The 14,916-nt window shown below is 44.7% G+C and overlaps 1 protein-coding gene across 4 annotated transcripts in view; it reads right to left on the minus strand.

Moving 5' to 3' along the window:
- DOCK8 (dedicator of cytokinesis 8) overlaps positions 1 to 14,916 on the minus strand; it is a 204,464-nt gene that overhangs the window by 117,487 nt on the left and 72,061 nt on the right. For all 4 annotated transcript variants that reach the window (XM_084771714.1, XM_084771715.1, XM_084771716.1 and 1 more), the window contains 4 exons: positions 13,559 to 13,682; positions 11,763 to 11,975; positions 7,705 to 7,790; positions 2,715 to 2,781 (listed from right to left, as the gene is read on the minus strand). In XM_084771714.1, the coding sequence (XP_084627840.1) occupies positions 2,715 to 2,781; positions 7,705 to 7,790; positions 11,763 to 11,975; positions 13,559 to 13,682 (490 nt within the window). The remainder of the gene's footprint in view (positions 1 to 2,714; positions 2,782 to 7,704; positions 7,791 to 11,762; positions 11,976 to 13,558; positions 13,683 to 14,916) is intronic.

Raw genomic sequence — 14,916 nt, forward strand, 5'->3', positions numbered from 1 at the left:
TTAGGGGAAAGGGATCCAAAGACAGACAACAGAGTCAGAGACAGCCCCTGCTCCAGTTGTTAGGGGTCTTACATGAAGACTAAGATGGCATCTGTTACATATGAGTAGGGGGCCTAGGTGCATCCCATGCATGTTCTGTGGTTGGTCTTGGACCCAAATATTATATAGAAAAGCCCGATGATGGAAATAGTTCTGTGATATCCATCCAACAGATGTCACCAGCCTTACCCAGCTAGGAGAAGGGGAACATTTTCTGATAGGCAGACCAGAGTAGAATGGGGTGGTAATCACCTGAGAGTGAGCCTGGGAGAGGGAATGAACAGAGAGCCTTAGAGGAGTTGGTGTGTCTTAAAGACAGAAGTAGGGACTCCTTGGGGGACCCTGTAGTCAGGAATGAGATGGTCATACAGAGGAAAGTCTAGCACGAAGAGCAGAGTTTGGAAGCTAGGTGCCGGGAGCATCCTTCTTCCTCTAGGACACCTTTGGGTAAGGAGACAAAGCATGCCTTTGGTGTTCATGCTCCACTGTGGCTGCTGAGAAGTGGGGCTGACTTACGAAGAAACAACTTTGTTAGGATGGAAGTGGCCCTATGGCTGATCTTTTGGTCTGGATGAAGGGTTGTCAGCTGTTCAGAGAACAGTATTTCTCAAGCTGAGTGCCCTTTGGTTTGAGGGGAATAAGAAAAGGAGCTTGCCTTCTGGATCCAGGACAAAGACAAATCCCAAATGAGATGCACTAGCTTACATTCCCTAGATGTGGCAAGAATAACTGCACTCACCTCTGCCCAAAGACACCTCTTCCTCAACTCCTAAGAAATCTCTCACAACATCTGCAAAGTGGAGGACCACATTCCCAACACTGATCATTCATGATAAGAAGCAGCACCAGTTGCTAGGCAACCAGGAGACTTCCACCTTAAGAGATTAAATCCTGCCTAACTAGTAAAAGAGGACGACCAGAGAGCTTGAGCTCCCCACTCACAGGATTAGAATCCCCTCCCAGGATTAAAAGAGACATATTTTATGTACATATGAGTGTTTTGTCTGCATGTATATCTGTGTACCACATGCATGCAGTGCTTACACAGGCCAGAAGGGGGCGTTGGATCTCCTGGGACTGGAGTTATAGATGGTTGTGAGCCACTGTGTGCAAGCTGGGAACTGAAGTGGGGGAGGTCCTCTAGAAAAGCACCCAGTGCTCTTAACCATTGAGTCATCTCTCTAGCCCCCAAGATCTGTTTGTTTTAATGTCTAATATTTTCACTAATACCAAGACCTATTGTTCGGGAGCTGCACATTTCAGTACAGCCAGCCATAGGTGAGTAACAGCAGAAGTGTGAGTCATCCTGTAGGGGTTGCAAATGTCTAAACTACAGAACATTTAAAACCTCAAAGGAGAATCTTGGGTCACCGAATTCTTTCAATGGAAAAATATTTTATAGTTCATGATGTCTTCATCAATTTAGGTATTTGCTATACATGATATCTGCCATTCACAACGAACCTATTTAATTCTCTGTCTCTGTCTATCTCTGTCTCTCTGTCTCTGTCTGTCTCTCTGTCTTTGTCTCTCTGCCTTTGTCTCTGTCTCTGTCTCTCTCTGTCTTTCTCTGTCTCTCTCTGTCTCTCTGTCTCTGTCTCTGTCTCTCTCTGTCTCTGTCTCTCTCTGTCTCTGTCTCTCTCTCTCTCTCTCTCTGTGTGTGTGTGTGTGTGTGTGTGTGTGTGTTACATGCAGAAGCAAGAACAGGGTGTTGGACATCTGCCTCTATTGCTTTCTGCTTTATTGAGTCAAGACGGGATTTTCACTGAACTGGAAGCTTGTGGGTTAAGCTAACAGGCTATCCTGCAAGCTCTCAGAATCAGCCAGTATCTTCCCCTAGATGCTGGGGATACGGGAACATGCAATCATGCCTGACTTTTTATATAGATGCTGAGGATTCCAACTCAGGTCTTCATGCTTGCATGGCAAGACCTCTTACATACTGAGTCATCTCTCCAGCCTTACAAAGAACCTATTTCATAGCTAAAACAACAACAACAACAAAAACTTCAGGAAAAAAAATCATGCCTAGCTGAGCCTGTTAAAAATGACACAATATTTTGTATTACGCATAACCTCAGTTGCTATTTCTTTCTTTCTCTACCTATGCAGAGCCTCCAGCAGGCCTTAGATTCTTCAAAGAACACAAATAATAGATTTCCAGATCTTTTTTTTTTTCCACAACATGGCAAAGGAAGAAAATTCTGGAGCTATCAACATTTGCTTTCAAATCTGATGTGTATGCTGGGGCTCAGCAGGGAACATGGGACACACAAGCATGGGTATCTGAGTTCAGATCTCCAGAACATACAAAAATTCTGGGTGGACACACAGCCAGCTGTAACTCCAGCACTGAAAGGCAGAGAGTGGGACTCTCTGGAGCAGGCTGGCTAGCTAGAGGAGTGCAGTCAGGAAGGTCTGGGTCCAAGTGAAGGACCCTGCATCTGTGAGCAATGTAGTCAAGGAAGAGAAGACTCAACTTTGGGCCTCTACACAAATGTATGCGCACACACCTGCAAATACATATACATACTCACCCATGCAGCACAACCTTTACACACACACACACACACACACACACACACACACACACACACATTCTTGCTACACACAAGTGAGGTTGAAAACATGAGATCATATGGGACACATGGGATGGGCTGTTTTTGCTTTCGTACCTTTTTCCTTTCTTTAACGTCATAGAGGGCAATACTGGCAAACAGAGGCTCGATCTCAATCTCAAACCTGTCAGAAAGAGAGAGAGAGAAAATCAATATAGTTCTGGCCTGGGTAAGTTTGAATGTCCTAAGAGTGCATGGATATATTAAAGTCGTTAAAAATGTTAACATGACTCCAGAAATACAGGGAAAACCCCACAGATATGAGACACACACAGGCATTAATGGGAAAATTATGAGAAGTTAGTGGAAAATTCCAGGTCACTTGAGGTTATGGTGGATACTACATTCTCTTAAGGAAACGAATGTTTGCTTTTAAAAACTACTGTTGGTGGTACAGCAAAAGGGTGAGCTGAATGGAACTGTGGTCTGATCCAAACACTACTTCATATGCACGTCACGCCGGGGACTCCTGAGCGCTAGACAAGTACTGTGCCACAGCACTCCAGCCCCGCAGTACTCAGTCCTGTCTTAGCTGCATGCCCCAGAGAGCAGACTAGCTCTTAGGCAATGGACCCGCTTACATTCTTCTGCTAATACCAAACCTCTACTATTTGGGGCTGGAAAGATGGCTCAGCAGCCGAAAGCAAGTGCTGCTCCTGCAGAGAACCCTCCTTTGACTCCCTGAACCCACAACAGGAAGCTCACAACCACCAGCCATTCCAGTTCCAGGAGATCTGACGCCCTCTTCTGGCGTCCTCAGGCACCTGGACTCACATGCACATATCCCCTCCCCACCATGTACACATAATTAAAAAAACAACAAATTAAATAAAAAAGCTCCAAAGGCCTACTGTTCAATTCTAAGGGATAAGATACTGTAGATGGTTAAAAATAAATATTTAATTGCTTTTCCTTAGACTTATAGTAGAACACAAGATGCTGACTGGACCACGATGCCAGGAAATGTGTGCCCCGCCCTCAACTGCTGCTGAAGGCTCTTCATCTGAGGTAGACTGAGGACAGGGGAGGGAAGGGGATTAAGCACATGGCAAATACTGAGGTGTCCTGGCCTGGTCTGATTTAGAATGAGGTGCTCTTGGGGCCAGAATTTATTTTAGGAGGAGAACATTTGCCTACCACACACAAGCTCTACATTCACTCTTAGTGTGTGAGTATGTGTGCACGTACGCACATATACAACACACGCACGCACGCACATACACACAAAGCAGACACCCCACCACAACCAGAAACAGAAGCCTCTCATATTAACCCCGACTGCTGTGATTCCTGCTGAAATTGTGGATTTAAAGAAAGCACCCAAAACTAATTCTTCCTCATGTTAGATATCCATGTAAAATACAAGTGTACCTTCCCAGTGTCTCAATTTAACCACCTATGGCTTTAGATACTGCCCACTGACAGTACCAGTAAAGAGGGTAGTTAAACTGAGAACCCTTGCCTCAGAAACCACACAATTTTTCTTTCAAGGCATATGTGAGGGGGTGGCCTCACTGTCATATATGCTGTATTATATGTATTATATTATATGTATATATAATAGGGTATGTTAAGTGAAATAAACCCATACTGAAAGGCCAAGTACTACATAATTCTACTTATAGGAAGTATTTATATAGTCAAATTCAGAAATAGAAAGTGATGCGGTGAGGACATCATGGCGAACTAACGTTGAGTGGATTCTAAGTTTACTTTGGAAAGACAGAAACATTTAGAAATGAACAGTGGTAGTGGGTGTAGAACAGTGTTCTTGCACTCAGCACTACTGAACTGCACATTGAAAATGGTGGATTTTGTTATATACATTTGTCACACATACATCACAAATCCCTGTTCTTTTCTTTTTCTTTTTTTTTTTTTTTTTTAACTGTTTTTCAGGTTCTTTTGAGACAGGGCCCTGCTATGTAGCTCAGGCTGGTCCTAGAATCTACTGTGATCCTTGTCTCTCTCTCTGCCTCCTCAGTGCTGAAATTACAGCATGAGCCAAGATGCCAGGCAGGAAACAGAACTTTAATTGAGGGCTTCCCTGAGCTGAAGTTAGCCATGTCTCCTGGCAGGGCCAGCCTGTTTTTAGTCATGCACTTTCCTACATGCAAAGGATCTGCACACTCCTGTGGGACGCTAGAGTGGTGCTGAGTGTGGAATTCTTTGGTTGAGGGAGGAAGAGAGAGAAGTCCCAACATGAACTCCTTTCTACTTCACAGCAATGTAACACCTGGGTCACACTCCTGCTCCCTGGGGAAGCCGGGGTGCAGAGAAATGACCGGACCTGGCAAAGGACACAAAGCCAGGAAGCTTCTGAGGCAGGCTGCGGGGTGGGGCAAGGGTTTTTTTTTCTCTCATTGTCTGTCCACATGTGGTCCTTAGATACCAGCATCCGAGGCAAGCATGCAAGAGTGCTGGGTCCCCCTGGGCCCTGCTGAAGGGGAATCCTGTGGGGATGGAGTGGGGGTGACTATGGGAGGCCTCCCAAACCTGCATTAAGCCCTCTCCCAGGCTCAATTTAATGTGCATTAAAGTTTCAATGCTAAAGAGAGTTCTCTGAACAGAGGTTACTTTGTGCATGGGGGCATTGAATTTTAAGCTACGAGATTCCCCTACCTGAACTACAAAACAGAAAAATATTTTATAGACACTTTTTTTTCCCCTTGCTACTCAGAATTTACAGAATTGGCACCAGGGTTAATTCTTTTCCTAAGTCCTCGAGGCTTTGTCTATTTCTCAAAAGCAAAGCAGGAATGGTGACAGAGATGAAAACATTTTTAGAAATTTCCTAACTAATAAAGTCTATGGTGTTATAAACAGAATTTCACATACCAACACCAGTGGTAAAGTGTGTCTTCCATGCTGTTGTTCGTTTTACTACTCCTATTTTCACATTCAAAGTTTTGAAAACTTCTCTTATCCAGTTTATAGTTAGGACCATTTTTTTTTTTGGCTTTTCTTTTCTCTCATGGGTGTACAATAATATGAACGCCATTCAAGTCACTCGAACAGGCCATCATTTAATTTTTTTCTTTAAGGGCTGGGAGAATATCACTAGAAACTAACTTGACAATTCCCATTAAAGAAACCCAAGTGACTTAATGGTTTTTAAATAATTCATGCCTAGCTCAGAAGGACATGTTTCCCAACCTGTGAGAACAGCTGCTGGGGGCTTATGTATCAGGTCTGGAAGGCTTGGTGGGGGGATGGAGGGTGGGGAGATGGGGGCGGTGTTCCTCTGCTATCAAATGATGACCTCACTGCATCCAAAAGTGTATCGTGGGTAAATGTGTCAGACAGTGGTGCAGACTTCCTAAACACAAGTATATCGAGGGTTAAGTGTGTCAGACAGTGGTACAGACTTCCTGAACAGAGGGAATAGCCTTTTTCAGCCAGTCCTCCTGCTAATGGTTGACTTGAAAGCACTAGAATTTGCCTTTCTGTGCCCTCCTTAAAATAAATCTGGTTTATAGGCTGGCTGTTTCAGTGTATGAGATAAGAGGCCCTGACACCCACCCCAAGGAAATGGATAAAGGGGAAGGGACTACAACAAAGCTAGCACTGGTCCCCGCCTGAGTAGTGACGTTAGCATGGGTTGAAAGGCAGAACCAGGGAGACAAGATCAGAGTCACAGAAGGTTGGATCACCTGGTGTAAGGACTTCATTTCTGAGAAAGAACCCAAATGTCCAGAGAAGATGCCAGGGATGAAACAAAGCCCCAAATACAGAATCCAGATGTCTAGCCACAGGCTGGCAACCTTGGAAGTGATCCTCACATTGACGGTGAGATAGATGGTCCCCCGAACAGTGTGTGAAAAGATGCTCAGCTTATGTACTCTCCGCAGCACAGAACTAGGGCCTTGCACGCGCTGCACACATTTTCTACCACTCAGGCACATCACCTATCCTTTCAAAAGGTCTATAATGTAAGGAAGCAGAAGAGCTAACTCTTTAAAGTCCGCAGAGGTGAAAAGTAGCTTTCAGGCACCCTGAGGGAGCACACAGCAATACCCTGGGGTCTGCGAAGAAAGAACTGAAGTATTTTATTTATTTATTTCTTTACGTTTTCTCATTTACGTACATTTTATAATGAAGACAGCATTTTAATATGCAATATTGTATGTGTGTGTGTTGTGTGTATGTGTGTGTGTGTGTTGTGTGTGTGGGGCACAGTCAAGAGTTCACGAGTGAGTATAAACTGATCCTAGAGCACTGCTGGCTCCACTGCTATTATTATAATTATTCATTGACTTGATTTATTTGCTGTGTTGGGGGACTGTGCAGGCTAATTTTATGTCAACGTGACATAGGCTGAAGTCATCTGAAAGGAGGGAGCCCCAGCTGAGAAGATGACTCCGTAAGATTGGGCGGTAGGCAAGCCTGTAGAGCATTTTCTTAATGAGTGGTTGATGTGCAGCTCAGAACATTGTGGGCTGGTGGTCCTGATTTCTATAAGAAAGCCAGTCAGGCAATGCATGGGGATCTAGGCAGTAAGCAATATCCAGCCAGGGCCTCTCCATCAGCCCCTGCCTCCAGGTTCCCACCCTCTCTGAGTTGCTGTCCGGCATTCCTTCACGGAGGGAGTACGGATGTGGAAGCGTCAGGCAGATAAAACTCTTTCTTTCCCAAGTTGCTTTTGGACATGGTGCTTCATCATAGCAGTAGGAACCCAGTCAAAGACAGGGATCAAACTGAGGGTCTCACATTTATACCAGGCAAGTATTCTACCACCTGGTTACACTTCCAACCCACTGTTGTTCCTCTCATGTAAGAAACTTAACAATTACCTTATATGCCCAACCTTTCTAGACACCTGTGCCTGCTTCCCATGATACAGAACATTGGCTGCTATAGGGTTTGTAGGAATAGAATCCAGGTTGAGCCAACTCCAAGCTCTGCTCTTTCCATTACCACAATGTTCCCCTCTATTGAAAAGATGCTGGGGGGAATCCTCCTGATTGCAGTGCTGGTGAGGCAGGCACAATTTTTACCTAAAAAGCCAGGTGGATGTCAGAACAGCAGCTGTGTGTCTGATACTTACTTCAGGCTCAGCACCTTGACCAATATTCTGTTGCCCAGATGTTCCTTAGGACATTCCGGTACGGGACGTATTTCCACAGCATCTTCCTGTTATTAATCACATCATAAAGAGATCATTAGCAGCTTTCCACAGGGCTTTGTAGTGGGAGTAAAGCCAGGGGGTAGAAGGGCTGCCTACTTGTCCTGGCTTTATTCCTAGCAGCAGTGCAATGCTTTGTCTTGAGAAGAGAGTTTGCTATCCATCTGCCAACATTCAAAAGCAACATGTAGAGCAAACATTTTCTCCTCCCAATGTGTGTGTGTGTGTGTGTATGTGTGCATGTGTTTCCATATGTATGTGTATATGTGTACATGTGTATATGTATATGTGTGCATGTGTGTTTGCATGTATTTGTGTGTGTGTGTGTGTGTGTGTGTGTGTGTGTGTGTATTATGGGAAGGAGGGAGGGAGAAAGCATGATAGTCTGCCATTTGTTGATCCCATGGATCTAGCAGCCAACTCCACATTGGACTTCCTGGGATTTTTGTCGTGAGAGCCAGTGAGGACCCACCTCCACTTTTTAAAACTATTTTTATTTAGCTTGGGTTCTATCTGTGCAGCCAATACCAATGTGATGTGGAGAGGAGGGAAGGCATCTCTCTTGGGGATTAACACAGATCATGCCTTTCACAGAGTGAGTTTGAGTCAGGAACGGGCTTGCATGGTGAAAACCTGGCAGCTGAATCCTACTTTGGCCTTTTCTACAGACTCTTAAAATTTCAACAAAAGAATTTGCCCTTCTACTGTTCTTTATTGGGAAATAAAACAGGGGTAACATAAAATAATCTCATTAGCATGCCAATAAAGAAACCAGCATTTATAATCCATTTAGAGCAGGCAGAATTCACCTCTGTTCTATAGGACTTTCTTGGCTAAAGTTCAATTGACAAGCACAAACACAATTTCTTTGAGAACAATGTAAAAATATGAAAGGGTGGTGTAGAGGCTCTCAAGCCTTTTACACATTCCAGTTCACAAGTGGCTGGTATGCTAATTATAGTGCATTCCTCGCCACTCAATAAAAGCAGGCTACTGGGACCTCAGCTAAGATAACTTTCAGCCCACATCTGAATTTCTTCATTGTCTCAAAAACCGTGAAACAAGGCTCCCATAAAACAATTTATGGCTCATTCTTTGAGTCAAGTCAGTCTGGACATCCTCCCATTCAATACAGGGAGAGGCTGACGGCAACTGACTGACTCCTGTCTCTGCTGCATGTTCGTCTCTCATGTGATGTCCACCTTAGTATCTTACGTCACACTGAGCGGCTGTTATGGGAAGAGCAGAAGGGGAGGAAGGAATGGCCAAATCTTTCAGATTCAATATGTCTTGACAAATCTGATTTTAAAGGTCTTAACGTTGTGAATAAAAGTTGAAATGTTAGAAGATCTGACTTTTAAGACACATGTGTGCTAATGACCAGGTCCCTATGTGCAGGCATGTTAGCAAACATGAGGACTGTCGGGGCTCCTGATTTATGATGTAGTTCACCTGCTGAATCTTGAGCAAACTGCTTAAATGTTTCCATTCTTAGATACTAATTCAAAAATGGTGTTTATAATATTACCCATATTCTTCCTAATTAATTTTAAAAATAAATATTTAAAACTGATAATAAAATTATTTAATGATGAGGTAAAAATGTGATGTCTTTGTATTCATTGTAGGGAGGTTTTTTTGTTTTTTTGTTTGTTTGTTTGTTTGTTTAAGACAGGGTTTCTGTGTGTAGTCCTGGCTGTCCTGGAACTTGCTCTTTAGACCAGGCTGGCCTGGAACTCACAGAGATCTACCTGCCTCTGCCTCCCAAGTGCTAGGACTAAAGGTGTGCACCACCACCGTGCAGCAGCAGGAGACTCTTGTACATTTCCTTCCCAATTTATCTTTTTGTTTGGTGTTGAGAAAGTTAGGTTTATTCTTACTGACAGTGTAAAAATACATACTACCCTATCATTAATCGCAGTCACCACATAGTGCTCCAGTGCTCCAGGTTATCTGCAACTTTCTCTTTTGATCAGCCTCTCTCCCTATCTGTCCACTCACAACTCTTAGTTACTTCCTCTTTATCTTTAATGGAGTACTTTTTATATGCCCCATATAAGATACCTGCCCCCGCTGCCCCTCCCCCTCCCACCCCACCCCCTATCCCATGTGTGTGCACTTGCCCATGTGGGCCAAGGGTCATCATTAGCTATCTTCCTCTCTACCTTATTTTTGAGTGAAAGTCTCTCACTGAACCCAGAGCTCACCATTCCAGTTAGATTGGCACAGCCTCCAGGATCTGTCTGTCTCTGCTTCCAGGACAGGGGTTACAGACACATGCCACAGAGCCCCATGTTCAGTGGGTACCGAGGCCCTTATATGTGTGCAGCAAGCACTTTACCCCCAGTCCCAAGACACTTACAAATTTAGTTAATGATGAGCAATCTATTTTTCAATGTATCAGATTATATTTAAGTTTCCCATTTATTTCTGTATTTGTGGGTGCTGGGGGCAGGAGGGGTGAAGGTCAGAGAGCAGCCTTCAGGAGCTGGTTCTCTCTTCCCAACATATGGGTTCCGGGGATCAAACTCTGGTCATCATCAGTCTTGGTGACACGCACCATTACCCACTGCTCCATCTTTCTGGGCCCAAGATATTTATTTTTAATCTGCTTCTGAGGATCTGAGGCTTCAGACAAACTGCCACTAACACGAGTAGCCAAGAAACCATGGTGATGATTGGAAACTAAAGATAAGAAAAGAGAAGCAACCGACGGGCGCCCAAATATAAGTAAGTATGCTGCCATGTTTGGTGGTGGTAATCAGTAACATGACTCTAGGCAAGGGATTCTGAGGGTGTGAGGGGCATTTCCCCTACATCCTCCTAAGGGTTGGGCTGGATGATGAGCAGCCACTGTCCGACACTGTCACAGTGGACTTGATGCTGCATGTCCTTCCTGTGGTCCTCCTTACAGGCCAGTGGGAAGTAAATCAAAGTGGTGAGGGTGCTCACAGGGGCAGCAGTCACAGAGGAGAGGGCTCAGGCTTCCTGATGTCTTGCTTGGTCCGGGAACGAAATTTCAAGGATTTATATCTATAGACAGGTACATTGTCTTTTATGTGAAAATTTCCCAAATCTTACTCATTTTTGTTATTCGTATGTGCGTGTTTGTGTGTTTTTACCTGGGCACGTGTTTGCCACGGTGGGTATGTGGAGTTGAGAGGACAATTTTGTGGAGTCTGTCCCCCTCCTATCACCTTCCTGTGAATTCTGGGGGCGGGGGGGTCAAATTCAGGTCTCCAGGCTCGGGTGGCAAGCACTTTTGTCCACTGAGCCACCTCACCAGCCCCAGACCTTGGTTCTCACAGCTGAGCCTTTATATAACACTTGAGCAGCAGAGATAGAGCAGCTGTCTGTTCTGGTGAGAGCTGGGAGTGCAGGGAACCTGACAAAGGTAACCCGGTGAAATACAAGGAATCAAAACACATGAGGCTTGAATGATGGGCCACCTCTCACGCCGTCTGAAGCGCTCCAGAGCAAGTAACTGCAGCCAACGTCTAAACTGCTCTGGGCCAACTTCAGTAAATAAAGAGGTGGGGAAACAGGATTCTAAAGCTTCACACACTGGGGGCACAGCTGTGATCATCCCTGCTCAGAGTATATTTGGAGCAGGGGTCCCCACTTGTTCATGGGGCTACTGGGGGGGGGGAATCTTAATAACGTATTTATCATCGTCAAGCTTTAAATAATATGTGTTTCTAATGGATAAGTTGTGAAACACCCCCAAATAACTGGATAGTTTGTTCTGGTGAGACCACTGTACACAGACCCTTGAAATGTTTAGAGGACTAAAGTGTTATAAGAGTCCCATCAGAATGATGACCAAGAAGTGGCTCTCCTATGACACAAGTGAGCTTAAGTGAAAAGCAGTCACACAGTGTGTAAATACCCTGATATTCACATGCTGTGGCAGAGAGCAGAAAAAATACTTCAATTCTCTGTTGTCACCAATATCATCCCCTACGGAAACCTGCACCCACCTCATCCACGGGTGGATACAAGGCGAAGAGCTCAGCCTGCCGATTGGTCTTGCGGGCCTCCTCTTTCTCTTTCTCAAAGTCCTCAGCACTAACAAGCTGCAGCAGGTTTTCCAGGCGCCCATCAGGTTGCAGGCTGCGGAGGTCGAAGTCACACGTGGTGAGGGGGCCCTTCCCAGACACGTCACATAGCACATTTAAGCGACGGGGTCCTTTCTGTTAGAGAAAAACAGTTGGCCTTTATGAGGGTCAAGGGTCACAAGTTAGAACTAGACTCAGGGATGGCTCAAGACTGCTCCAGCGGGGGTCTATAGAATCTCAGGTCTCAGGGACTTTGGTTTGTTTGCTTTTGAACACACTAAGCACTTTGAGAAGGCTGCTCTTGGCTTTCTGGTGGGACTCTCCTGAAGTGAGATGCTCTTCCCTCCTGGAAGCAGGTCTTTACTCATCAGGTAGAGAGAAGCCAGTCCCAAGCGAGGATTCGAAAGTGACACTGTGTTCCTATCAGTTGTTGGCTGAAGCCAAGTCTCTTAGGAACCACACTCATGTCTCAGGCTAGAGAAAGCAGAACTGGGACAAAGGAGCCTGGATTGTGAACACAGGGACCTTTTCCTAATTAACCTCAGAGCCTGGGTTTGGGGACTAGAAAATAAGATGAGCTTAAAGGAGCCTTCAAAAAAAATGGATTTATACTCTAGAGCTGAGTGTTATGTTTATAAATACAGATATATGGGGTTGGAGTACACTTACCCACAGGACTTTAGTAATGGTTATAGAAACAGGCACCAAAGAAAAACTGCATTGGCTATTCAAGCAACAGCTTATAGCTGCAGTAGGAATTCACTTGCCTCTGTTTTCTCATCTATAACATCAGCCTGATGGACTAGCATATCAACTTCAAAAAATAACATTTGGATTATTGCTAGCTCTTCTACATTTCTGTCCTAAAACACACACAGCATAAAATATATCATCTTGGTCATCTTTTGGTCGAGTTGAGTACACTCATACTATAGTAACCATCCTCACTCTCCTTCTCTATGATTTTTTTTCATTTTGCAAAGCTGAAACTCTGTACTCACTACACAGTAACTCTCCATTTCCCTCCCCCTGCTCCCCCCCTTGTCAGGCAACCACACTTGATGCACCACTCTTCCACAATGGACGCTTGCATTGCTTCCATCTTTTGGCTACTGCGAGTGATGTTTCTGTGGACACGGGTGCATGCGGCATTTGAATTAATAAACTATAACTGCTTTATAAAAATGATGGCAACAGCAATAATAGTAGCCAGAGTTTATTGGGAACTAAGGGAAGCTGGCATTGGTCAAATTCTACACACTGTGACTCACTCAATGCTCATATAACCTCATGAGATACCTAGTATCACCCTGGGTTTCCAGGGAAGAAAACTAAAACCCAGAAAGGTTAATGATGGCGCCTGGGGACAGAGAGGCAGAGTGAGGAGATCAACACGAAAGGTCAGGTGACCTGACAGTGCAGGCTTTGAATCATCCTGGCTCTAATAGGGAGGGGCCCACCATAGGCCCTTTCCCCAGCTACGGCCCTTTCACCTTTTCCACTTTAATCACTGTGCTTTGGGGTTTCTATTTGAATACTGATTTCTGCAGCTACAAACCAGTTTGTGGAAAACAGTCACTGGCTCAGACAGAAAAGTTCCTCCTACTTGAATGCTCTATGAGTCTCACTCTTATTCTACTTTTTAAAAATTGACAGAATGCTGTGGGCAGAGCTGCCCTGTCTGTTGCCTGGCAACCATGTTTGTTGATAGGAAATACCTGAGTGGCCGGTTCACTGAACTCCAAGGTTTCTGACTCAAACGTCTGTTTCTGAAGCGTCTTGTGAAAATCTCTGCGAGATCCAGTCTTTTTAAAGCTGCAAAACTCTGAACTTCCTTGGTTTCTTTCATTGTTGATATGATTTGATTTGGAGGGGGATGGAGAGCGGGAGAGAGAAGGGAAAAGGCAAAGCATTAGGTTAAAAATAGAGTAACACAAGGCAAATAAAGTGGTGGAGAAGCCTGCACAGAGAGGGCGATTGTAATGCCTCCATCTAATTACGCGCCCAGCCCTCACACAAGGCTCTGCTGTAGTGACACACAAACTGGCCTCCTGGCTGGCCCATTATGAAAGGCAGGAGTGGCTTGGGAACATGCCACTGTTAAGTAAGGTGTGGCCATTTCAGCTGTGGGGCACTTGGCTCCAAGCTGAAGCCAAACTGTGACTGCACTAAGAGACAGACATAAATCCAGCAATGTGTAGAAGCAAGCAGAGGTTGTTTGAAGATAAAAATAGAGAAAACCATTTCATCTCCACATCGATGTTCTTAATAATGAGTAAGAGAAGCAGGACATGGCTAAGAAGAAAATACACAAAAAATAATGTATGGACCAACCAACACTCACAGCCCCACTCTGGGAACCTCATTACAACTCTGTCAAAGGGATAGGACTGTAGCTCAGTGCCAGTGAGCTCTCTCTCACAAACACACACACACACACACACACACACACACACACACACACACACGGGGCGGAGGGGGGACTGCTGGAAGGAGTCTAAAATAGAACAGCCAAAACTATCTCTGGAGAAGTGAGACCATGATGAAACAGGCAATAGAGCCAAGTTGTCATTTCATAACTACAGAAACCAATGTGTATTGGTTTCCTAACTGAAAGGCATGTTTTTGAAACATGCTACAAAGTGTGTATACACCTAATTTGTGTGTGCTTTCTGTATTTACTATAAAGACCACTTGTGCAGGTTGGTAAAGGGACATGTAATGAGGTTAGGGTTTATTAGTCAGGTCAAATGGCCTACAGGTAAAGACAGAACTGCGGGAAGGGCCAGCAATGATTCAAGCACACTGTGTGCAGTTCTGAAAGGGAGGGCATTGGAGGAAGAGAACGGCACACACTCAGGTGCTGACCATATGTTAGTTCATTGTATTAGTTAAGGAAGCAGGTGACGCCCCAGTGCCTTGGGCAGGGAGGTCAGCACTTCTCTAGATTTTATAGCGCTCAGAAGACAAACAATTTGTTATGAGTAAAAGAGACAAACAGCCTAGAAGCTCTCTTCAGGAGCAGCCTGGTAGCTGTTCCAAGCCTTGGTTACTATGATTGGCCAGCTTCAGTGTC

The sequence above is a fragment of the Acomys minous genome, assembly GCF_964271855.1.
Source record: "Acomys minous genome assembly, chromosome: 2".
NCBI lineage: Eukaryota > Metazoa > Chordata > Mammalia > Rodentia > Muridae > Acomys > Acomys minous.